Raw genomic sequence first — 27,898 nt, 5'->3', positions numbered from 1 at the left:
TGCACAGGCCGAGCCAGTGACATGATGGGGGCACGCGATGCACAGCCAGAGCCAGTGACATGATGGGGGCACGCGATGCACAGCCAGAGCCAGTGACATGATGGGGGCACGCGATGCACAGCCAGAGCCAGTGACATGATGGGGGCACGCGATGCACAGCCAGAGCCAGTGACATGATGGGGGCACACGATGCACAGGCCGAGCCAGTGACATGATGGGGGCACGCGATGCACAGGCCGAGCCAGTGACATGATGGGGGCACGCGATGCACAGCCAGAGCCAGTGACATGATGGGGGCACGCGATGCACAGCCAGAGACATGATGGGGGCACGCGATGCACAGCCAGTGACATGATGGGGGCACGCGATGCACAGCCAGAGACATGATGGGGGCACGCGATGCACAGCCAGAGCCAGTGACATGATGGGGGCACGCGATGCACAGCCCGAGCCAGTGACATGATGGGGGCACGCGATGCACAGCCCGAGCCAGTGACATGATGGGGGCACGCGATGCACAGCCAGAGCCAGTGACATGATGGGGGCACGCGATGCACAGCCCGAGCCAGTGACATGATGGGGGCACGCGATGCACAGCCAGAGTCAGTGACATGATGGGGGCACGCGATGCACAGGCCGAGCCAGTGACATGATGGGGGCACGCGATACACAGGCCGAGCCAGTGACATGATGGGGGCACGCGATGCACAGCCCGAGTCAGTGACATGATGGGGGTACGCGATGCACAGGCCGAGCCAGTGACATGATGGGGGCACGCGATACACAGGCCGAGCCAGTGACATGATGGAGGCACGCGATGCACAGCCAGAGCCAGTGACATGATGGGGGCACGCGATGCACAGCCAGAGCCAGTGACATGATGGGGGCACGCGATGCACAGCCAGAGCCAGTGACATGATGGGGGCACGCGATGCACAGGCCGAGCCAGTGACATGATGGGGGCACGCGATACACAGGCCGAGCCAGAGACATGATGGGGGCACGCGATGCACAGCCCGAGCCAGTGACATGATGGGGGCACGCGATGCACAGGCCGAGCCAGTGACATGATGGGGGCACGCGATACACAGGCCGAGCCAGTGACATGATGGGGGCACGCGATGCACAGCCAGAGCCAGTGACATGATGGGGGCACGCGATGCACAGCCAGAGCCAGTGACATGATGGGGGCACGCGATGCACAGCCAGAGCCAGTGACATGATGGGGGCACGCGATGCACAGGCCGAGCCAGTGACATGATGGGGGCACGCGATGCACAGCCAGAGCCAGTGACATGATGGGGGCACGCGATGCACAGCCAGAGCCAGTGACATGATGGGGGCACGCGATGCACAGGCCGAGCAAGTGACATGATGGGGGCACGCGATGCACAGGCCGAGCCAGTGACATGATGGGGGCACGCGATGCACAGGCCGAGCCAGTGATCATGTGATTCTGCATTAGCAGACAGTTACACTTTCCCAGTCTAGAAACATCTGAAACGTTCATGCGACTGAATTACTGAGAATTAACGTTTCATTGTAACGCAATGGGCGGAGCGGTCACCGTTCTTGGGAGCGCCGGACGCTGCCCCGGGGCCACATTAATCTAACACTAGAATGATTTCCCAGCACAAGGTGATCAGAGTACACCACTGGCAATCAGTCTGTAGATCCATGCGCTGTTCCGCGTAGGACAGCTACATGCCGCGCACGGCGGTGTCCCTACCACCGAGGAATACGCCGCACGTAAGACTTACTTCTTGTTAAAATGCGTGGAATTTTCTCTCTTCTTGGAGAAGCCAAAGGGCAGCGACTTCAGATCAACGTGGCGTTTCCTGGCTCTGTTCCGCAGGTAGCTCAGCTGGAGGAGGAAATGATCGTCACATCAGTACTGAAAGAAGAATACGCTGCCGCCTCTGTTATTATTACATTTTATTTATAGGGCGGCACAAGTGTTTCGCAGCGCCGTACAGAGGACAGTACAGGGAGACAGAATTTACATTACAGTAAATAAATAACAGGAATAGAGTAGAGGTAACAGAGCAGCACAATTCTCATACATAATACAGCTGAGATGTAAGTAGTGAGGGAGTGATCATCGTACTACTAGGGGCTGGCGGCCATAGACAGAGATGAGCCTTTACCAGCGGGAGAGAAAGCGGTAAAGATGGTCGCTGAGTAGGAGAGAGCGGTGAGTGACATGTGTAGAGAAGAGGGCTTAGATAACAAGAGGACAGAGGGCCCTGCTCTGAAGAGCTAACAATCTAGCAGGAAGGGGCGACAGACAGAGGACATGAGGTGCAAGCAAGCGGGAGGAAGTCTGATGTCAGGATGTAAGCAAAGCAGAGATGTTCAACGCATGAGGCAGGGGGATGGAGGAGCGGCCTCAGGGCAGGGGGATGGAGGAGCGGCCTCCGGGCAGGGGGATGGAGGAGCGGCCTCCGGGCAGGGGGATGGAGGAGCGGCCTCAGGATTGGGTTATGCATCGGGAGGGTATGCTTTGATGAATAGAAGGGTTTTCAGTGCCCGTTTGAAGCTTTGCAAGGTCGGGGAGAGTCTAATGGAGCGGGGGAGCGCGTTCCACTGAAGGGGTGCAGCACGGGCATAGTCTTGAACACGAGCATGGGAAGCAGTGACCAGAGCAGAGGCGAGGCGACGGTCATTGGCCGACTGTAGGCAGCGGGAGGGAGTATGAAGGGAGAGGAGGTTGGAGATGTAGGGAGCAGTGGAATTAGAGATGGCCTTGTATGTGAGGGGGAGGAGCCTCTGGCCATTTATGCGCGGTGCCGCCTGCAGCCAGTTATATGTAAGCGACAAGAAACACGCTCTGCGCTTTACACGGATTAAACCTCTTTTACTTTGCACATAAAACTTTGATACAATTTGTAAACGTAACACCCAGCTCTTTATTAGAAGATTAATGAGCAATGGATAATTCTCTGTGTAATCACTAGATCAGGGTATGGGATGAAGCATCCTCTATATAAGGTACCCTACCCTGAAGAGACTGTGTATTGGAGGACGTCCCAGGAAAGTCAGAGCAGTTACGGAGAGGAAGAGTGTGGTGCGGAGGCACTCTATGTATACTCGGGTAACCCTACCTGCCTGCAGATCCCCCGGACTACATGCAGAGCATCTCACCCTCTGTGGTAGACACATGATCCGGTGCCCTTGCTTCACGTAAGAAGGAGGTAGAGTTCCCCCTATTTGCTACATGAAGGGGGCAGGTAAGAATATTAAGGAGGGTTGTCCGACAGTGGATCGCCCACATAAATTGCATTAAACTAAAGACAAGAAATTTCAGGACAATTCTGATTTTATTTGTGACACACAATTGATTTCATGTATGTGTCACGTACATGTCATGTATGTGTCTTGTACGTGTACATAAAGCGTTTCAGTAAGTACAAATCTCACCCTCTCCGGGGGAAGGGAATCACAGCTGAATAAGGAACACCCACCTTCATTGTGCAGCTGGGAGACAGGTAACCTACCTGTATATTTTTGGACTGTGGGAAAAAAACCGGCGCACCCGGAGGAAAGCCACGCAAGCACGGGGAGAACATACAAACTATATACTCTCACCTACAGCTGTAACTATAGCCGGCCACACACCTTAACATTACCAGTGTAACCACCCAACTAGTTGGCCGGTTGAAACAAAAATCTGGTAATATATCAGAGCAAACAATCGGACGAGAACCCAATCACTGGAGAACCCACGTTTTGGAAAACTTGTTAATTCTGGTTGATTTTACCAATTTGCTTGAATAACCATTTTCTGTTATTTGGGAGCCAATGGTCGATTCATTTCCTCCCATACATTACTAGATTTTCATTCCAACCAACCAATTAGTTGGACGGCTGGAAAGCCACAGACCAACAAAATAATAACCCTTGCAGACCACGGGCCCCGAAGGAGAAAGTGGATTTTTATCCAGTTGGCTCTAGTACTTGAGATAATGGATAACCCCAATTAATGGGAACTAAGCCATAATGTGTGTATATAAGGGAATGTACCGGAACATTCTTTAAGATGAGAGACGTGATCATTCTAGAATATTCCCCGTACAGGTAATTAGCCACTGCCAGTTGCCAGCTGAGTGGTTCGCGTTGTCTGTTGTGTTTTTCTCGTACATATAACTCTGAAATTACAGCCAATCTAGAATAACCGAGGTCATATTCGGAATAAGCACCAAAAAGTGACCCCAAACTTGCGCTAATGTGATTGGCAATACAATGAGTGTTGATGAGTGTGACATTAAGGTGCGTGTTCAGTTTTGGGCGGTCCACGTTAATTGTGCCATTGTTTAATGCCTGAAGATGAATATCTGTATGAGATCATTCCCGGCACAAACGCAGCTTTTCCAGACGAATAATTATAAAAATTAAATAAAAATAAAAAAAGATCACCCAAAGATAATAAATGGTGTTAAGCTGGGTACACACTGGCCGATATATCGCTGGCCCATCAGCCAGTGTGTACTAATGATATGTCTGTGAACGCAGTTATTCACAGACATATTGTGTCGGCCCTGCTGCACACACGATGCAGCATTATTGTGTGTGTACAATGGTGCATCATTGTGTGTGTACGCGTGGTCAGCACAGACACGTGTGTGCACCGCCGGCTGACACATGTTGTGCACATGCTGCAGCAGCCGGCGGTGACTAATGGCTCAACTGGGCGGGCGCATGTAAATTCCCTCCCAGTTTTTGACGTCCGTCACCACGGATCAGGCAGTGTGTACAGATAGATATATATCAACTGATCTGCAGATATATCTATCAGTGTGTACCCAGCGTGAGATTGCGCACTCATTCCTCCTGTTACACAGAGAACATTCCCTATGAGGTTTGTACAAGGAAGACACAACATGACAACGTACAGACTTCCTCTTTGGATCCTGGGGTAACAGCCCGTCCCTGGATGTACGATCCACCACTCTTCCAGCATCTTCCAAAAACCGATAGTCTAAGGGTTAAAGTAAAGAACAGTAAATGATAAACTAAAGAGACTGTTTACAGCCGACCAATGACAAGCCACGCCTCCTCGCTTACATTCCCGCTCCCCCCCCCCCCATACTCCACCCGCAGGCTGTACCTGAGATATTCACCTGTCGGAGAGCAAGACGTTACTAGCAGCGGCCAATCAGGGGCCTCTGACACCTTGGATACGTCCTGCTCACGTCATATAATGTGCGTCCGGCTATAATACTGAGCATTACGCCGTTTCCTATCTATACTGCAGAGCATTGCAGGCCATAATACTGAGCATTACGCCATTTCCAATCTATACTGCAGAGCATTGCAGGCCAGAATACTGAGCATTACGCCGTTTCCTATCTATACTGCAGAGCATTGCAGGCCATAATACTGAGCATTACGCCGTTTCCTATCTATACTGCAGAGCATTGCAGGCCATAATACTGAGCATTACGCCGTTTCCTATCTAAACTGCAGAGCATTGCAGGCCATAATACTGAGCATTACGCCGTTTCCTATCTATACTGCAGAGCATTGCAGGCCATAATACTGAGCATTACTCCGTTTCCTATCTATACTGCAGAGCATTGAAGGCCATAATACTGAGCATTACGCCGTTTCCTATCTATACTGCAGAGCATTGCAGGCCATAATACTGAGCATTACGCCGTTTCCTATCTATACTGCAGAGCATTGCAGGCCATAATACTCAGCATTACACCGTTTCCCATCTATACTGCAGAGCATTGCAGGCCATAATACTGAGCATTACTCCGTTTCCTATCTATACTGCAGAGCATTGCAGGCCATAATACTGAGCATTACTCCGTTTCCTATCTATACCGCAGAGCATTACGCCGTTTCCTATCTATACCGCAGAGCATTGCAGGCAAACGCTCTGTGGAGTTCCGCTGCGAACCATGGTCTGGAAGGCATGCTGAAACTTGTAGTCTACAACACAATGAATAAGGCTATAGAGGACTGTGGGGATCAGTAGGGACTGCGCCCCCGAGCACCTACAGTATATTTGTAGTACAGGTCATTTACTTACCGCTCAGTAGGTCTATATCGCTGAATTTGCTCAAAGGAACAAACGCGGTCTTGTCTCTGACCCCGCTGCAGGCGACGGCCGCTTTGTGCTTCTTCACGCACGGTAAGCTTAGGGAAGAAAGGAAGTAACTAAGTGTGGGAAGCCAATAGCAGAGCATGAGATACAGAGACCCCTCCACGTACCTGCAGGAATACTTCATACACCCCGGACACTTGTATCTGGCTTCTTCTCCTCCACAGGTCTCACAGCTATAGAAAACAGGCACAGAGTAACGTCAGCGCATCCATACACCAGCATAACCCCAGCACAGAGTAACGTCAGCGCCTCCATACACCAGCATAACCGCAGCACAGAGTAACGTCAGCGCCTCCATACACCAGCATAACCACAGCACAGAGTAACGTCAGCGCCTCCATACACCAGCATAACCACAGCACAGAGTAACGTCATCCCAGCACCACCATACACCAGCATAACCACAGCACAGAGTAACGTCAGCGCCTCCATACACCAGCATAACCACAGCACAGAGTAACGTCATCCCAGCACCACCATACACCAGCATAACCACAGCACAGAGTAACGTCAGCGCCTCCATACACCAGCATAACCACAGCACAGAGTAACGTCATCCCAGCACCACCATACACCAGCATAACCACAGCACAGAGTAACGTCAGCACCACCATACACCAGGATAACCAAAGCACAGAGCAACGTCAGCACCACCATACACCAGCATAACCACAGCACAGAGTAACGTCAGCGCCTCCATATACCAGCATAACCACAGCACAGAGTAACGTCAGCACCGCCATACACCAGCATAACCACAGCACAGAGTAACGTCAACGCCTCCATACATCAGCATAACCCCAGCACAGAGTAACGTCATCCCAGCACCACCATACACCAGCATAACCACAGCACAGAGTAACGTCAGCACCACCATACACCAGCATAACCACAGCACAAAGTAACGTCAGCGCATCCATACACCAGCATAACCCCAGCACAGAGTAACGTGAGCGCCTCCATACACCAGCATAACCACAGCACAGAGTAACGTCAGCACCACCATACATCAGCATAACCACAGCACAGAGTAACGTCAGCGCCTCCATACATCAGCATAACCACAGCACAGAGTAACGTCAGCGCCTCCATACACCAGCATAACCACAGCACAGAGTAACGTCAGCACCACCATACACCAGCATAACCCCAGCACAGAGTAACGTCAGCGCCTCCATACACCAGCATAACCACAGCACAGAGTAACGTCAGCACCACCATACATCAGCATAACCACAGCACAGAGTAACGTCAGCGCCTCCATACATCAGCATAACCACAGCACAGAGTAACGTCAGCGCCTCCATACATCAGCATAAACACAGCACAGAGTAACGTCAGCACCACCATACATCAGCATAACCACAGCACAGAGTAACGTCATCCCAGCACCGCCATACACCAGCATAACCACAGCACAGAGTAACGTCAGCGCCTCCATACATCAGCATAACCACAGCACAGAGTAACGTCAGCGCCACCATACATCAGCATAACCACAGCACAGAGTAACGTCAGCACCACCATACATCAGCATAACCACAGCACAGAGTAACGTCAGCGCCTCCATACACCAGCATAACCACAGCACAGAGTAACGTCAGCGCCTCCATACATCAGCATAACCACAGCACAGAGTAACGTCAGCACCGCCATACACCAGCATAACCCCAGCACAGAGTAACGTCATCCCAGCACCACCATACACCAGCATAACCCCAGCACAAAGTAACGTCAGCGCATCCATACACCAGCATAACCCCAGCACAGAGTAACGTCAGCGCCTCCATACACCAGCATAACCACAGCACAGAGTAACGTCAGCGCCTCCATACACCAGCATAACCACAGCACAGAGTAACGTCATCCCAGCACCACCATACACCAGCATAACCACAGCACAGAGTAACGTCAGCGCCTCCATACACCAGCATAACCACAGCACAGAGTAACGTCAGCACCACCATACACCAGGATAACCAAAGCACAGAGCAACGTCAGCACCACCATACACCAGCATAACCACAGCACAGAGTAACGTCAGCGCCTCCATATACCAGCATAACCACAGCACAGAGTAACGTCAGCACCGCCATACACCAGCATAACCACAGCACAGAGTAACGTCAACACCTCCATACATCAGCATAACCCCAGCACAGAGTAACGTCATCCCAGCACCACCATACACCAGCATAACCCCAGCACAAAGTAACGTCAGCGCATCCATACACCAGCATAACCCCAGCACAGAGTAACGTCAGCGCCTCCATACACCAGCATAACCACAGCACAGAGTAACGTCAGCACCACCATACATCAGCATAACCACAGCACAGAGTAACGTCAGCGCCTCCATACATCAGCATAACCCCAGCACAGAGTAACGTTAGCGCCTCCATACATCAGCATAACCACAGCACAGAGTAACGTCAGCACCGCCATACACCAGCATAACCACAGCACAGAGTAACGTCAGCACCGCCATACACCAGCATAACCCCAGCACAGAGTAACGTCATCCCAGCGCCTCCATACATCAGCATAACCACAGCACAGAGTAACGTCACACCGCCATACACCAGCATAACCACAGCACAGAGTAACGTCAGCGCCTCCATACACCAGCATAACCACAGCACAGAGTAACGTCAGCGCCTCCATACATCAGCATAACCACAGCACAGAGTAACGTCAGCACCGCCATACACCAGCATAACCACAGCACAGAGTAACGTCAGCGCCTCCATACACCAGCATAACCACAGCACAGAGTAACGTCAGCGCCTCCATACATCAGCATAACCACAGCACAGAGTAACGTCAGCGCCTCCATACACCAGCATAACCCCAGCAGAGTAACGTCAGCACCACCATACACCAGCATAACCACAGCACAGAGTAACGTCAGCGCCTCCATACATCAGCATAACCACAGCACAGAGTAACGTCATCCCAGCACCGCCATACACCAGCATAACCACAGCACAGAGTAACGTCAGCACCTCCATACATCAGCATAACCACAGCACAGAGTAACGTCAGCGCCTCCATATACCAGCATAACCACAGTACAGAGTAACGTCAGCAACGCCATACACCAGCATAACCAAAGCACAGAGCAACGTCAGCACCACCATACACCAGCATAACCACAGCACAGAGTAAGGTCAGCAACGCCATACACCAGCATAACCCCAGCACAGAGTAACGTCAGCAACGCCATACACCAGCATAACCACAGCAGAGTAACGTCAGCAACGCCATACACCAGCATAACCACAGCACAGAGTAACGTCAGCGCCTCCATACACCAGCATAACCACAGCACAGAGTAACGTCATCCCAGCACCACCATACACCAGCATAACCCCAACACAGAGTAACGTCAGCGCATCCATACACCAGCATAACCACAGCACAGAGTAACGTCAGCACCGCCATACACCAGCATAACCCCAGCACAGAGTAACGTCAGCACCGCCATACACCAGCATAACCACAGCGCCTCCATACACCAGCATAACCACAGCACAGAGTAACGTCAGCACCGCCGTACACCAGCATAAACCACAGCACAGAGTAACGTCATCCCAGCACCACCATACACCAGCATAACCACAGCACAGAGTAACGTCAGCACCACCATAACCAAAGCACAGAGCAACGTCAGCACCACCATACACCAGCATAACCACAGCACAGAGTAACGTCAGCGCCTCCATACACCAGCATAACCACAGCAGAGTAACGTCAGCACCGCCATACACCAGCATAACCACAGCACAGAGTAACGTCAGCGCCTCCATACATCAGCATAACCCCAGCACAGAGTAACGTCATCCCAGCACCACCATACACCAGCATAACCCCAGCACAGAGTAACGTCAGCGCATCCATACACCAGCATAACCACAGCACAGAGTAACGTCATCCCAGCACCACCATACACCAGCATAACCCCAGCACAGAGTAACGTCAGCGCATCCATACACCAGCATAACCACAGCACAGAGTAACGTCATCCCAGCACCACCATACACCAGCATAACCACAGCACAGAGTAACGTCAGCACCGCCATACACCAGCATAACCACAGCACAGAGTAACGTCAGCACCGCCATACACCAGCATAACCACAGCACAGAGTAACGTCAGCGCCTCCATACATCAGCATAACCCCAGCACAGAGTAACGTCAGCGCCTCCATACACCAGCATAACCACAGCACAGAGTAACGTCAGCGCCTCCATACATCAGCATAACCACAGCACAGAGTAACGTCAGCGCCTCCATACACCAGCATAACCCCAGCACAGAGTAACGTCAGCACCACCATACACCAGCATAACCACAGCACAGAGTAACGTCATCCCAGCACCGCCATACACCAGCATAACCACAGCACAGAGTAACGTCAGCACCTCCATACATCAGCATAACCACAGCACAGAGTAACGTCATCCCAGCACCGCCATACACCAGCATAACCACAGCACAGAGTAACGTCAGCACATCCATATACCAGCATAACCACAGTACAGAGTAACGTCAGCAACGCCATACACCAGCATAACCAAAGCACAGAGCAACGTCAGCACCACCATACACCAGCATAACCACAGCACAGAGTAACGTCAGCAACGCCATACACCAGCATAACCAAAGCACAGAGTAACGTCAGCACCACCATACACCAGCATAACCACAGCACAGAGTAACGTCAGCAACGCCATACACCAGCATAACCACAGCACAGAGTAACGTCAGCGCCTCCATACACCAGCATAACCACAGCACAGAGTAACGTCATCCCAGCACCACCATACACCAGCATAACCCCAGCACAAAGTAACGTCAGCGCATCCATACACCAGCATAACCACAGCACAGAGTAACGTCAGCACCGCCATACACCAGCATAACCCCAGCACAGAGTAACGTCAGCGCATCCATACACCAGCATAACCACAGCACAGAGTAACGTCAGCACCGCCATACACCAGCATAACCACAGCACAGAGTAACGTCAGCACCGTCATACACCAGCATAACCACAGCACAGAGTAACGTCAGCGCCTCCATACATCAGCATAACCACAGCACAGAGTAACGTCAGCGCCTCCATACATCAGCATAACCCCAGCAGAGTAACGTCAGCGCCTCCATACACCAGCATAACCACAGCACAGAGTAACGTCAGCACCACCATACATCAGCATAACCACAGCAGAGTAACGTCAGCACCACCATACATCAGCATAACCACAGCACAGAGTAACGTCAGCACAGCCATACACCAGCATAACCACAGCACAGAATAACGTCAGCGCCTCCATACACCAGCATAACCACAGCACAGAGTAACGTCAGCGCCTCCATACACCAGCATAACCCCAGCACAGAGTAACGTCAGCACCACCATACACCAGCATAACCACAGCACAGAGTAACGTCAGCGCCTCCATGCATCAGCATAACCACAGCACAGAGTAACGTCATCCCAGCACCGCCATACACCAGCATAACCACAGCACAGAGTAACGTCAGCACCACCATACATCAGCATAACCACAGCACAGAGTAACGTCAGCACCTCCATACATCAGCATAACCACAGCACAGAGTAACGTCAGCGCCTCCATACATCAGCATAACCCCAGCAGAGTAACGTCAGCGCCTCCATACACCAGCATAACCACAGCACAGAGTAACGTCAGCACCACCATACATCAGCATAACCACAGCAGAGTAACGTCAGCACCACCATACATCAGCATAACCACAGCACAGAGTAACGTCAGCACCGCCATACACCAGCATAACCACAGCACAGAATAACGTCAGCGCCTCCATACACCAGCATAACCACAGCACAGAGTAACGTCAGCGCCTCCATACACCAGCATAACCACAGCACAGAGTAACGTCAGCGCCTCCATACACCAGCATAACCCCAGCACAGAGTAACGTCAGCACCACCATACACCAGCATAACCACAGCACAGAGTAACGTCAGCGCCTCCATGCATCAGCATAACCACAGCACAGAGTAACGTCATCCCAGCACCGCCATACACCAGCATAACCACAGCACAGAGTAACGTCAGCACCACCATACATCAGCATAACCACAGCACAGAGTAACGTCAGCACCTCCATACATCAGCATAACCACAGCACAGAGTAACGTCAGCGCCTCCATACATCAGCATAACCACAGCACCTCCATACATCAGCATAACCCCAGCACAGAGTAACGTCAGCACCGCCATACACCAGCATAACCACAGCACAGAGTAACGTCAGCACCACCATACATCAGCATAACCACAGCACAGAGTAACGTCAGCACCGCCATACACCAGCATAACCACAGCACAGAGTAACGTCAGCGCCTCCATACACAGGCATAACCACAGCACAGAGTAACGTCATCCCAGCACCGCCATACATCAGCATAACCACAGCACAGAGTAACGTCAGCACCACCATACATCAGCATAACCACAGCACAGAGTAACGTCAGCACCACCATACACCAGCATAACCACAGCACAGAGTAACGTCATCCCAGCACCACCATACATCAGCATAACCACAGCACAGAGTAACGTCATCCCAGCACCACCATACATCAGCATAACCACAGCACAGAGTAACGTCATCCCAGCGACGCCATACACCAGCATAACCACAGAGTAACGTCAGCACCACCATACACCAGCATAACCCCAGCACAGAGTAACGTCATCCCAGCACCGCCATACACCAGCATAACCACAGCACAGAATAACGTCAGCACCGCCATACACCAGCATAACCACAGCATGGAATAACGTCAGAACCGCCATACACCAGCATAACCACAGCACAGAGTAACGTCATCCCAGCACCGCCATACACCAGCATAACCCCAGCACGGAATAACGTCAGCACTGCCATACACCAGCATAACCACAGCACAGAGTAACGTCAGCACTGCCATACACCAGCATAACCACAGCACAGAGTACCGTCATCCCAGCACCGCCATACACCAGCATAACCACAGCACAGAGTAACGTCATCCCAGCACCACCATACACAAGCATAACCCCAGCAGAGTAACGTCATCCCAGCACCGCCATACACCAGCATAACCACAGCACAGAGTAACGTCATCCCAGCACCGCCATACATGAGCATAACCCCAGCACAGAGTAACGTCATCCCAGCACCGCCATACACCAGCATAACCACAGCACAGAGTAACGTCATCCCAGCACCGCCATACACCAGCATAACCACAGCACAGAGTAAAGTCAGCACCGCCATACATCAGCATAACCACAGCACAGAGTAACGTCATCCCAGCACCGCCATACATCAGCATAACCACAGCACAGAGTAACGTTATCCCAGCACCGCCATACACCAGCATAACCACAGCACAGAGTAACGTCAGCCCAGCACCGCCATACACTAGCATAACCCCAGCAGAGTAACGTCAGCCCAGCACCGCCATACACCAGCATAACCCCAGCACAGAGTAACGTCATCCCAGCACCACCATACACCAGCATAACCCCAGCACAGAGTAACGTCAGCCCAGCACCGCCATACATCAGCATTACCACAGCACAGAGTAACGTAATCCCAGCACCGCCATACACCAGCATAACCCCAGCACAGAGTAACGTCATCCCAGCGACGCCATACACCAGCATAACCCCAGCACAGAGTAACGTCATCCCAGCACCACCATACACCAGCATAACCCCAGCACAGAGTAACGTCATCCCAGCACCGCCATACACCAGCATAACCCCAGCACAGAGTAACGTAATCCCAGCACCGCCATACACCAGCATAACCCCAGCACAGAGTAACGTCATCCCAGCGACGCCATACACCAGCATAACCCCAGCACAGAGTAACGTCATCCCAGCACCGCCATACACCAGCATAACCACAGCACAGAGTAACGTCAGCGCCTCCATACATCAGCATAACCACAGCACAGAGTAACGTCAGCACCGCCATACACCAGCATAACCACAGCACAGAGTAACGTCAGCGCCTCCATACACCAGCATAACCACAGCACAGAGTAACGTCAGCGCCTCCATACATCAGCATAACCACAGCACAGAGTAACGTCAGCGCCTCCATACACCAGCATAGTAACGTCAGCACCACCATACACCAGCATAACCACAGCACAGAGTAACGTCATCCCAGCACCGCCATACACCAGCATAACCACAGCACAGAGTAACGTCAGCACCTCCATACATCAGCATAACCACAGCACAGAGTAACGTCATCCCAACACCGCCATACACCAGCATAACCACAGCACAGAGTAACGTCAGCACATCCATACACCAGCATAACCACAGCACAGAGTAACGTCAGCAACGCCATACACCAGCATAACCAAAGCACAGAGCAACGTCAGCACCACCATACACCAGCATAACCACAGCACAGAGTAACGTCAGCAACGCCATACACCAGCATAACCACAGCACAGAGTAACGTCAGCGCCTCCATACACCAGCATAACCACAGCACAGAGTAACGTCATCCCAGCACCACCATACACCAGCATAACCCCAACACAGAGTAACGTCAGCGCATCCATACACCAGCATAACCACAGCACAGAGTAACGTCTGCACCGCCATACACCAGCATAACCCCAGCACAGAGTAACGTCAGCACCGCCATACACCAGCATAACCACAGCACCGCCGTACACCAGCATAAACCACAGCACAGAGTAACGTCATCCCAGCACCACCATACACCAGCATAACCACAGCACAGAGTAACGTCAGCGCATCCATACACCAGCATAACCACAGCACAGAGTAACGTCAGCACCACCATAACCAAAGCACAGAGCAACGTCAGCACCAGCATAACCACAGCACAGAGTAACGTCAGCGCCTCCATACACCAGCATAACCACAGCACAGAGTAACGTCAGCACCGCCATACACCAGCATAACCACAGCACAGAGTAACGTCAGCGCCTCCATACATCAGCATAACCCCAGCACAGAGTAACGTCATCCCAGCACCACCATACACCAGCATAACCCCAGCACAGAGTAACGTCAGCGCATCCATACACCAGCATAACCACAGCACAGAGTAACGTCATCCCAGCACCACCATACACCAGCATAACCCCAGCACAGAGTAACGTCATCCCAGCACCACCATACACCAGCATAACCACAGCACAGAGTAACGTCAGCACCGCCATACACCAGCATAACCACAGCACAGAGTAACGTCAGCACCGCCATACACCAGCATAACCACAGCACAGAGTAACGTCAGCACCGCCATACACCAGCATAACCACAGCACAGAGTAACGTCAGCGCCTCCATACATCAGCATAACCCCAGCACAGAGTAACGTCAGCGCCTCCATACACCAGCATAACCACAGCACAGAGTAACGTCAGCGCCTCCATACACCAGCATAACCACAGCACAGAGTAACGTCAGCGCCTCCATACATCAGCATAACCACAGCACAGAGTAACGTCAGCGCCTCCATACACCAGCATAACCCCAGCACAGAGTAACGTCAGCACCACCATACACCAGCATAACCACAGCACAGAGTAACGTCATCCCAGCACCGCCATACACCAGCATAACCACAGCACAGAGTAACGTCAGCACCTCCATACATCAGCATAACCACAGCACAGAGTAACGTCATCCCAGCACCGCCATACACCAGCATAACCACAGCACAGAGTAACGTCAGCACATCCATACACCAGCATAACCACAGCACAGAGTAACGTCAGCACATCCATACACCAGCATAACCACAGCACAGAGTAACGTCAGCACATCCATACACCAGCATAACCAAAGCACAGAGCAACGTCAGCACCACCATACACCAGCATAACCACAGCACAGAGTAACGTCAGCAACGCCATACACCAGCATAACCAAAGCACAGAGCAACGTCAGCACCACCATACACCAGCATAACCACAGCACAGAGTAACGTCAGCAACGCCATACACCAGCATAACCACAGCACAGAGTAACGTCAGCGCCTCCATACACCAGCATAACCACAGCACAGAGTAACGTCATCCCAGCACCACCATACACCAGCATAATCCCAGCACAAAGTAACGTCAGCGCATCCATACACCAGCATAACCACAGCACAGAGTAACGTCAGCACCGCCATACACCAGCATAACCCCAGCACAGAGTAACGTCAGCGCATCCATACACCAGCATAACCACAGCACAGAGTAACGTCAGCACCGCCATACACCAGCATAACCACAGCACAGAGTAACGTCAGCACCGTCATACACCAGCATAACCACAGCACAGAGTAACGTCAGCGCCTCCATACATCAGCATAACCACAGCACAGAGTAACGTCAGCGCCTCCATACATCAGCATAACCCCAGCAGAGTAACGTCAGCGCCTCCATACACCAGCATAACCACAGCACAGAGTAACGTCATCCCAGCACCGCCATACACCAGCATAACCACAGCAGAGTAACGTCAGCACCACCATACATCAGCATAACCACAGCACAGAGTAACGTCAGCGCCTCCATACATCAGCATAACCACAGCACAGAGTAACGTCAGCACCTCCATACATCAGCATAACCCCAGCACAGAGTAACGTCAGCACCGCCATACACCAGCATAACCACAGCACAGAGTAACGTCAGCACCACCATATATCAGCATAACCACAGCACAGAGTAACGTCAGCACCGCCATACACCAGCATAACCACAGCACAGAGTAACGTCAGCGCCTCCATACACAGGCATAACCACAGCACAGAGTAACGTCATCCCAGCACCGCCATACATCAGCATAACCACAGCACAGAGTAACGTCAGCACCACCATACATCAGCATAACCACAGCACAGAGTAACGTCAGCACCACCATACACCAGCATAACCACAGCACAGAGTAACGTCATCCCAGCACCACCATACATCAGCATAACCACAGCACAGAGTAACGTCATCCCAGCACCACCATACATCAGCATAACCACAGCACAGAGTAACGTCATCCCAGCGACGCCATACACCAGCATAACCACAGCACAGAGTAACGTCATCCCAGCACCGCCATACACCAGCCTAACCACAGCACAGAATAACGTCAGCACCACCATACACCAGCATAACCCCAGCACAGAGTAACGTCATCCCAGCACCGCCATACACCAGCATAACCACAGCACAGAGTAACGTCATCCCAGCACCGCCATACACCAGCCTAACCACAGCACAGAATAACGTCAGCACCACCATACACCAGCATAACCACAGCATGGAATAACGTCAGAACCGCCATACACCAGCATAACCACAGCACAGAGTAACGTCATCCCAGCACCGCCATACACCAGCATAACCCCAGCACGGAATAACGCCAGCACTGCCATACACCAGCATAACCACAGCACAGAGTAACATCAGCACTGCCATACACCAGCATAACCACAGCACAGAGTACCGTCATCCCAGCACCACCATACATCAGCATAACCACAGCACAGAGTAACGTCATCCCAGCACCACCATACATCAGCATAACCACAGCACAGAGTAACGTCATCCCAGCGACGCCATACACCAGCATAACCACAGCACAGAGTAACGTCATCCCAGCACCGCCATACACCAGCCTAACCACAGCACAGAATAACGTCAGCACCACCATACACCAGCATAACCCCAGCACAGAGTAACGTCATCCCAGCACCGCCATACACCAGCATAACCACAGCACAGAGTAACGTCATCCCAGCACCGCCATACACCAGCCTAACCACAGCACAGAATAACGTCAGCACCACCATACACCAGCATAACCACAGCATGGAATAACGTCAGAACCGCCATACACCAGCATAACCACAGCACAGAGTAACGTCATCCCAGCACCGCCATACACCAGCATAACCCCAGCACGGAATAACGTCAGCACTGCCATACACCAGCATAACCACAGCACAGAGTAACGTCAGCACTGCCATACACCAGCATAACCACAGCACAGAGTACCGTCATCCCAGCACCGCCATACACCAGCATAACCACAGCACAGAGTAACGTCATCCCAGCACCACCATACACAAGCATAACCCCAGCACAGAGTAACGTCATCCCAGCACCGCCATACACCAGCATAACCACAGCACAGAGTAACGTCATCCCAGCACCGCCATACATGAGCATAACCCCAGCACAGAGTAACGTCATCCTAGCACCGCCATACACCAGCATAACCACAGCACAGAGTAACGTCATCCCAGCACCGCCATACACCAGCATAACCACAGCACAGAGTAAAGTCAGCACCGCCATACATCAGCATAACCACAGCACAGAGTAACGTCATCCCAGCACCGCCATACATCAGCATAACCACAGCACAGAGTAACGTTATCCCAGCACCGCCATACACCAGCATAACCACAGCACAGAGTAATGTCAGCCCAGCACCGCCATACACTAGCATAACCCCAGCAGAGTAACGTCAGCCCAGCACCGCCATACACCAGCATAACCCCAGCACAGAGTAACGTCATCCCAGCACCACCATACACCAGCATAACCCCAGCACAGAGTAACGTCAGCCCAGCACCGCCATACATCAGCATTACCACAGCACAGAGTAACGTAATCCCAGCACCGCCATACACCAGCATAACCCCAGCACAGAGTAACGTCATCCCAGCTACGCCATACACCAGCATAACCCCAGCACAGAGTAACGTCATCCCAGCACCACCATACACCAGCATAGAGTAACGTCATCCCAGCACCGCCATACACCAGCATAACCCCAGCACAGAGTAACGTAATCCCAGCACCGCCATACACCAGCATAACCCCAGCACAGAGTAACGTCATCCCAGCGACGCCATACACCAGCATAACCCCAGCACAGAGTAACGTCATCCCAGCACCGCCATACACCAGCATAACCCCAGCACAGAGTAACGTGAGCCCAGCACCGCCATACATCAGCATAACCACAGAGTAACGTCAGCACCGCCATACATCAGCATAACCACAGAGTAACGTCAGCACCGCCATACATCAGCATAACCACAGCACAGAGTAACGTCAGCCCAGCACCGCCATACACCAGCATAATCCCAGCACAGTTATTTATATAGCGCACACATATTCCGCAGCGCTGTACAGAGAATATTTGACCATTCACAGCTTACACTCTATATTCCCTATCACAAGTACACGCACATATTCATGCTAGGGTTAATTTTTGTTGGGAGCCAATTAGCCTACCAGTATATTTTTTGATTGTGGGCGGAAACCGGAGAACCCGGTGGGAATTGAACCCATGACCTCAGTGCTGTGAGGCAGTAATGCTAATTATTACACGATCCCTGTGTCATACAGGTAGTATACACGTAGCTGTGAAGTTTGATGGTAAGTAGGCTACAGTCAATTGACTTTGGAACAACACAGAGGAATAAACCAAAAGACATGGTAGGTGGGTTGGATAACGGAGTAACAGGTCAGTCCTCAATAAGCCTGTACCCAGTGACGGGCGAGCAGAGTCGCTGAACGGGACTAGGAGACAATGAGATCTGGGAGCAAGGGTAGGTAGGCACATGAGGAAGGAGGGCCCTGCCCTGGCAGTTACATCTAATGGGAGGGGAGGACAGCTGGAGGGTGATCTGTGGAGAAGCAATGGACAAGGGAGGAGAGGAGGGAGAATATTTAGGCTTTGATAAAGGCGAGTCCTGAGGGCACATCTGAAATAGCGAGTCCGGTAGGAAGACTAGAGACCGGAGTGGACTCTGGAGGACGGGGGTGGAATGCGGGAAATCTTGGAAGCAAGTGTCAGACGCGGCAATGAAGGTGGAGGTGAGGCAGAGAGGAGGAAGGCGACTACATGTACCTCCCACAAATTACCATGGGGTGGCCACCTATGAGCCGATGTTTATCACGCTATAGGTCACAGACGCACAAGTGTATCAGCGCAACTCACTGTCAGATACAATCACTGCCCACTGACAGCGGTATTATAAGCTGGAACCCCAATTACATTATAACAAACATATAATAGGATCCTATGTGCAGGATACTGTTACCGGAGTACTCGGGGACTGACGCTGTCAGAGGCTCGCCGCAGTATATATGTAACACTGATATTACCGTCTATGGTCACTCTCTATCCTCCCCAGTAGCAATCTGCACAGCCGTCAGCAGGAGCGGTCACAGAGGCACATTTACTGCACAGCCGTCAGCAGGAGCGGTCACAGAGGCACATTTACTGCAGCCGTCAGCAGGAGCGGTCACAGAAGCACATTTACTGCAGCCGTCAGCAGGAGCGGTCACAGAGGCACATTTACTGCAGCCGTCAGCAGGAGCGGTCACAGAGGCACATTTACCGCACAGCCGTCAGCAGGAGCGGTCACAGAGGCACATTTACCGCACAGCCGTCAGCAGGAGCGGTCACAGAGGCACATTTACTGCACAGCCGTCAGCAGGAGCGGTCACAGAGGCACATTTACTGCACAGCCGTCAGCAGGAGCGGTCACAGAGGCACATTTACTGCACAGCCGTCAGCAGGAGCGGTCACAGAGGCACATTTACTGCACAGCCGTCAGCAGGAGCGGTCACAGAGGCACATTTACTGCACAGCCGTCAGCAGGAGCGGTCACAGAGGCACATTTACTGCAGCCGTCAGCAGGAGCGGTCACAGAGGCACATTTACTGCAGCCGTCAGCAGGAGCGGTCACAGAGGCACATTTACTGCACAGCCGTCAGCAGGAGCGGTCACAGAGGCACATTTACTGCACAACCGTCAGCAGGAGCGGTCACAGAGGCACATTTACTGCACAACCGTCAGCAGGAGCGGTCACAGAGGCACATTTACTGCACAACCGTCAGCAGGAGCGGTCACAGAGGCACATTTACTGCACAGCCGCCAGCAGGAGCGGTCACAGAGGCACATTTACTGCACAGCCGTCAGCAGGAGCGGTCACAGAGGCACATTTACTGCACGGCCGTCAGCAGGAGCGGTCACAGAGGCACATTTACTGCACAGCCGTCAGCAGGAGCGGTCACAGAGGCACATTTACTGCACAGCCGCCAGCAGGAGCGGTCACAGGGCCACATTTACTGCACAGCCATCAGCAGGAGCGGTCACAGAGGCACATTTACTGCACAGCCATCAGCAGGAGCGGTCACAGAGGCACATTTACTGCACAGCCGTCAGTAGGAGCGGTCACAGAGGCCCATTTACTGCACAGCCATCAGCAGGAGCGGTCACAGAGGCACATTTATTGCAGCCGTCAGCAGGAGTGGTCACAGAGCCACATTTACTGACATCTGACAGCTTAGCTTTCTGGATTGACCCTGGCAGCTAGCGATCCGCAGATGCCGTCAGCTCGTTGTAGTCTATTGGCTACAGTTTCATTTCTGGAGAGGGGGCACTTGTCTCCACCAGCCTGTACTGGGGCATGCGTAGCCCATTAGCCGCTCACATGCAGCACGCTTGCTGGGTCCGTACCGGGGGAGTAAAGCAGCGTAAGAGATGACTTCTAAAGGGCCCTACACACTGGGCGATTTGAACGATATACTAAACTATCATCCCCAGAAGCAATCTGCACAGCCGTCAGCAGGAGCGGTCACAGAGGCACATTTACTGCACAGCCGTCAGCAGGAGCGGTCACAGAGGCACATTTACCGCACAGCCGTCAGCAGGAGCGGTCACAGAGGCACATTTACTGCACAGCCGTCAGCAGGAGCGGTCACAGAGGCACATTTACCGCACAGCCGTCAGCAGGAGTGGTCACAGAGGCACATTTACTGCACAGCCGTCAGCAGGAGCGGTCACAGAGGCACATTTACTGCACAGCCATCAGCAGGAGCGGTCACAGAGGCACATTTACTGCAGCCGTCAGCAGGAGCGGTCATAGAGCCACATTTACTGACATCTGACAGCTTAGCTTTCTGGATTGACCCTGGCAGCTAGCGATCCGCAGATGCCGTCAGCTCGTTGTAGTCTATTGGCTACAGTTTCATTTCTGGAGAGGGGGCACTTGTCTCCACCAGCCTGTACTGGGGCATGCGTAGCCCATTAGATGCTCACATGCAGCACGCTTGCTGGGTCCGTACCGGGGGGTAAAGCAGCGTAAGAGACGACTTCTAAAGGGCCCTACACACTGGGCGATTTGAAAGATATACTATAAATGAACGATTTTTCGCATACACATTGAACGATTTGACATTGCAAACATCAATATCGTCCAAATTGGCTTGCAATGATAAACGATGATAGACTAACGATGACTGACTGCGATATATCGTTCATTTTTAAACAACATCTTTCAAAAGGGCCCTAATTTTTAACCATATAGTTCATATCTATCATCGATGTCTTCAGTGTGCAGGCCCCTTACTCTTTGCCGGAATGAGCGCTTATTGGAGTCTGTGTCCCGCCACGGCAGATTTGCCAAATACCATAATAGTACAGTTACCTATTGCCAGGATAGGGAATGATATTTAATGGGGAACATTCAGATTACAGCTAAATATGCCCAGTAGCCCTATAAATATTCCCATTATGTGGACGCCCTACAGGTCTCTCTACAACATAACCCCGCGGCCTGGGCGCTATTATATGTACAGGGGGAACACTGTTACTCAGAAACACCTCTCACACTGAAGCAGGGACCCGAGGTAGTCTGGGATATACAGTATGTGCCGCGACTGTGGCCCGGATATTCACCAGGGTTATTCCCGGGACTGACGCTGCGCTGTGAGAGGGGGTGCTCAGCGAGCAGCATCGGATCATCTGCGGCACCATCGGCAGCTGCATCACTCACGGGGCCGCATAAGCCAGGCGCTGCAGTCCTTACAAAGAGGCCAGGAAATCTCAGTCCTCCGACGCAAACCCTGGGAAACAGAGGCCAACATCACCTGGCAGGCAGAGCATGCTTTGACTTGTAGTTCCACAAGAGCTAGAGAGGTCGCTGGAATCTTATGCAATGCAGAACTGCCATGTAGAGCATGCTTTGACTTGTAGTTCCACAAAATCTAGAGGGGTTGCTGGAATCTTATGTAATGCACAACTGCCTTTCAGCGCATGCTTTGACTTGTAGTTCCACAAGAGCTAGAGGGGTCGCTGGAATCATATGTAATGCAGAACTGCCAGGCAGAGCATGCTTTGACTTGTAGTTCCACTAGAGTTAGAGAGGTCGCTGGAATCTTATGTCATGCAGAACTGCCAGGCAGAGCATGCTTTGACTTGTAGTTCCACAAGAGCTAGAGAGGTCGCTGGAATCTTATGTAATGCAGAACTGCCAGGCAGAGCATGCTTTGACTTGTAGTTCCACAAGAGCTAGAGAGGTCGCTGGAATCTTATGTAATGCAGAACTGCCAGGCAGAGCATGCTTTGACTTGTAGTTCCACTAGAGCTAGAGAGGTTGCTGGAATCTTATGTAATGCAGAATTGGCAGGCAGAACATGCTTTGACTTGTAGTTCCACAAGAGGTCGCTGGAATCTGATGTAAAGCAGGGCATGCTGTGACCTGTAGTTCCACAGGAGTAGGATAAAGTACTCACCTATACAGAGACATCTTCCTCTTGGGCTGCACAGTGACAGGACACTCCCCCGGGTCAGGGCTCGGCACGGCGACCTCCATGGCTGCTCCCTGCCGCACACGTGTGTTCTCTAACTCAGGTTAGTACTGTAGGCCGCGGGATTCCATGGGAACGGGCGGATGGGCGGCCATGTTGTGAATGGCGGACCTCGGGCGTGGTGTGAACGCAGGGCGGGCGCCATGTTATGGATGGTGTACCTCAGACGTAACGTATGAATGCGGTACGGGCGCCATGTTGTGGATGGCAGGCGGCACCTCGGTATATTATCAGTGAGGGTATCCGGTCTCTAGGTCGACCACACTTAGGTCGACAGTCATTAAGTCGACCACTATTGGTCGACATGCATTAGGTCGACAGGGTTTCTAGGTCGACAATGCCACTAGGTCAACATGGTCTAGGTCGACATCGGACATGACTAAAGGTCGACATGAGTTTTTCACAATTGTTTCCATTTTTTTGAACTTTTTCATACTTTACGATCCACGTGGACTACGATTGGGAATAAGTAACCTGTGCCGAGCGAGGCGGTAGCGGAGCGAGGCACCTTGCCCGAAGCATGGCGAGCGAACATGGTGCACTAATTGAGGTTCCCCGTCACTCTGCGAAGAAAACGACACAATGTAAAAAAAAAAAAACAACTCATGTCAACTTTTTGGCATGTTGACCTTGCTCATGTCGGAACAATGCTTGTGTTGGCCTATTTTGGGTGTCGACTTACTGTCGACCAATAGTAGTGATGAGCGGGTTCGGTTCCTCGGGATCCGAACCCCCCCGAACTTCACCCATTTTACACGGTTCCGAGGCAGACTCGAATCTTCCCGACTTGCTCGGTTAACCCGAGCGCGCCCGAACGTCATCATCCCGCTGTTGTATTCTCGCGAGATTCGTATTCTATATAAGGAGCCGCTTCGCCGCCATTTTCACTCGTGCTTTGGAGATGATAGCGAGAGGACGTGGCTGCGTTCTCTCAGTTTCTGTGTTCAGTGTGCTGCAAATATCTGCTCAGTGTGCTGCAAATATCTGTGCTCAGTGTGCTGCAAATATCTGTGCTCAGTGTGCTGCAAATATCTGTCCTCAGTGTGCTGCAAATATCTGCTCAGTGTGCAGCAAATATCTGTGCTCAGGGGTGGTCTTCAGTATGCCGGCTGTCGGGATCCCGGCGCCAGAATCCCGACAGCCGGCATACCGACACTTATTCTCCCTCGTGGGGGTCCACGACCCCCCTGGAGGGAGAATAAAATAGCGTGGCGCGCGTAGCGCACCACCGTGCCCGCAGCATGGCGAGTGCAGCGAGCCCGCAAGGGGCTCATTTGCGCTTGCCACACTGTCGTAAGCCGGCGGTCGGGCTCCCGGCGCCGGTATGCTGGCCGCCGGCATACCATACTACACCCGTGCTCAGTGTGCTTGCAAATATCTGTGCTCAGTGTGCTGAAAATATCTACGTTCTCTGCCTGAAAAATGCTCCATATCTGTGCTGCATTGTAGTATATAGTAGGAGGACAGTGCCGAATTTTGCTGTGACCACCAGTATATATATACTGTAGCAGTACGGTACCGTAGTCCATTGCTCTACCTCTGTGTCGTCAAGTATACTATCCATCCATACATGTGCTGCATTTTAGTTGTGCGCAGTATATAGTAGGAGGACAGTGCAGAATTTTGCTGTGACCACCAGTATATATATAGTAGTATGGTACAGTAGTCCATTGCTCTACCTCTATGTCGTCAAGTATACTATGCATCCATACCTGTGCTGCATTGTAGTTGTGCGCAGTATATAGTAGGAGGACAGTGCAGAATTTTGCTGACCACCAGTATATATATAGCAGTACGGTACAGTAGTCCACTGCTGTACCTCTGTGTCGTCAAGTATACTATGCATCCATACCTGTGCTGCATTTTAGTTGTGCGCAGTATATAGTAGGACAGTGCAGAATTTTGCTGACCACCAGTATATATATAGCAGTACGGTACAGTAGTCCACTGCTCTACCACTGTGTCGTCAAGTATACTATGCATCCATACCTGTGCTGCATTTTAGTTGTGCGCAGTATATAGTAGGAGGACAGTGCAGAATTTTGCTGACCACCAGTATATATATAGCAGTACGGTACAGTAGTCCACTGCTCTACCTCTGTGTCGTCAAGTATACTATCCATATCTGTGCTGCATTGTAGTATATAGTAGGAGGACAGTGCAGAATCTTGCTGTGACCACCAGTATATATATAGCAGTACGGTACAGTAGTCCACTGCTCTACCTACCTCTGTGTCGTCAAGTATACTATGCATCCATACCTGTGCTGCATTTTAGTTGTGCACAGTGTATAGTAGGAGGACAGTGCAGACTTTTGCTGACCACCAGTATATATATAGCAGTACGGTACAGTAGTCCACTGCTCTACCTCTGTGTCGTCAAGTATACTATGCATCCATACCTGTGCTGCATTTTAGTTGTGCACAGTGTATAGTAGGAGGACAGTGCAGAATTTTGCTGACCACCAGTATATATATATATATATAGCAGTACGGTACAGTAGTCCACTTCTCTACGTCTGTGTAGTCAAGTATACTATGCATCCATACCTGTGCTGCATTTTAGTTGTGCGAAAGTATATAGTGGGAGGACAGTGCAGAATTTTGCTGTGACCACCAGTATATATATAGCAGTATGGTACAGTAGTCCATTGCTCTACCTCTGTGTCGTCAAGTATACTATGCATCCATACCTGTGTTTTAAGGTCGCTTCTGTTTAGCTGTGTTAGATTGTCTATGAATACTCTAGCGTTCATGCAAATATACAGTAAGAATGCAAGCCAGAATAATGACTGTATGTTAGTGTGTGTGGAACTGGTTGACATTTCTTCTACACTAAAGGTGAACGGCCGATATATCGCAGGTCCGTCGGCCAGTGTGTATGGGCGATATGTCTGTGAACTCCATCGTTCACAGACATATCGTGTCGGCCCCACAGCACAGCCGACGGCCAATATATCTACTGATATATTAGCGCGTGCTGTGTGTGTACGGGCAACCAGCCGGCCACCTGTACACATGCTGCGGCAGCTGGCGGTGATTGACAGCTGGACTGGGTGGGCGTGTGTACACGCCCGCCCAGTTCATGACGTCAGTCCCCGACGGATCGGGCAGTGTGTATTCACAGCACACTGCCCGATCCATCCATAGATATATCTGCCGATCAACTGATCTGCAGATATATCTATCAGTGTGTACGCGCCTTGAGGGTCAGACAATAGGTCCATTTGTTGGCAACAAGATGCTAACTGTGGTTGTCACTAATACCACTTTTACACTCGCACTCCCGGGTCACTCCCGGGATGCATCCCGGGATGCATTCCCGGGACTGACCCCTTTCACACTGCATTAAGACCTGGGATCGACCCGGGACAGCCCCATTTACACTGATCCCGGGATATCCCTGCAAATGCATTAGTATGTCATTAGAAATGGCCTTGGGCTCAGAAAAGATGACATCAGCTTTTCTGAGCCCAAGAAAGCTCCAATCCAAGTCCTTTTAACAGTCCCGGGATAGTGAATCCCGGGACGGACCCTTTTACACTACACAGCTTCCCGGGACGGTCCCGGGTTCAACCCTGCTTTTGACCTGGGATGAAATCCCGGGATGCTCGTCCCGGGAAATTGTCCATGTACCCATTTACACTGAGAAGAATCCCGGGATGATGCGCGTTCACGTGCAATATCCCGGGATTTTCCTGCGAGTGTAAAAGGGGTATAAGATCAGAAGACATCTGGGAAGATTACAATCATACAGCCGTGATCTAATCTAAATTAGGGTTCACTGGAAGAATGAAAGGAAGTTTTGGTATTTGACGAGAATGTCAATAGCCACAGAATACTGGTTCTTTCTGGCTGTGGAGATGGAGGAGACACTCAGGGCTGTGGAGATGGAAGTCAGAGGGACTCACAGGATGTTAGATATGGATCATATGTTTCCACTATATGGTGTACTGTACTACACACACTCCATAATTCTAGGGTTTGAATAAATCTGTGATTTGCGGAGAGCATGGAGTAATATAAGTATTACACACACACACACACACACACACACACACACACACACACACACAC

The 27,898-nt window shown here is 51.6% G+C and overlaps 1 protein-coding gene across 2 annotated transcripts in view; it reads right to left on the bottom strand.

Moving 5' to 3' along the window:
* Nucleotides 1–23,944, bottom strand: part of ZNHIT6 (zinc finger HIT-type containing 6) — a 64,481-nt gene extending 40,537 nt beyond the window's left edge. Inside the window, exons 1-5 of one of the 2 annotated variants that reach the window (XM_063938935.1) lie at nt 23,748–23,944; nt 6,223–6,288; nt 6,041–6,147; nt 4,893–4,978; nt 1,761–1,864 (exon numbers count right to left, since the gene is read on the bottom strand). In XM_063938935.1, coding sequence (XP_063795005.1) covers nt 1,761–1,864; nt 4,893–4,978; nt 6,041–6,147; nt 6,223–6,288; nt 23,748–23,827 — 443 coding nt within the window. In that variant the 5' untranslated portion in view covers nt 23,828–23,944. The remainder of the gene's footprint in view (nt 1–1,760; nt 1,865–4,892; nt 4,979–6,040; nt 6,148–6,222; nt 6,289–23,747) is intronic. The other variant, XM_063938936.1, reaches the window with a different exon arrangement.
* Between the last annotated feature and the right edge of the window lie 3,954 nt (nt 23,945–27,898).

The sequence above is a fragment of the Pseudophryne corroboree genome, chromosome 9 (assembly GCF_028390025.1).
Source record: "Pseudophryne corroboree isolate aPseCor3 chromosome 9, aPseCor3.hap2, whole genome shotgun sequence".
Lineage (NCBI taxonomy): Eukaryota > Metazoa > Chordata > Amphibia > Anura > Myobatrachidae > Pseudophryne > Pseudophryne corroboree.
This window is presented reverse-complemented; position numbering and strand designations above follow the sequence as displayed.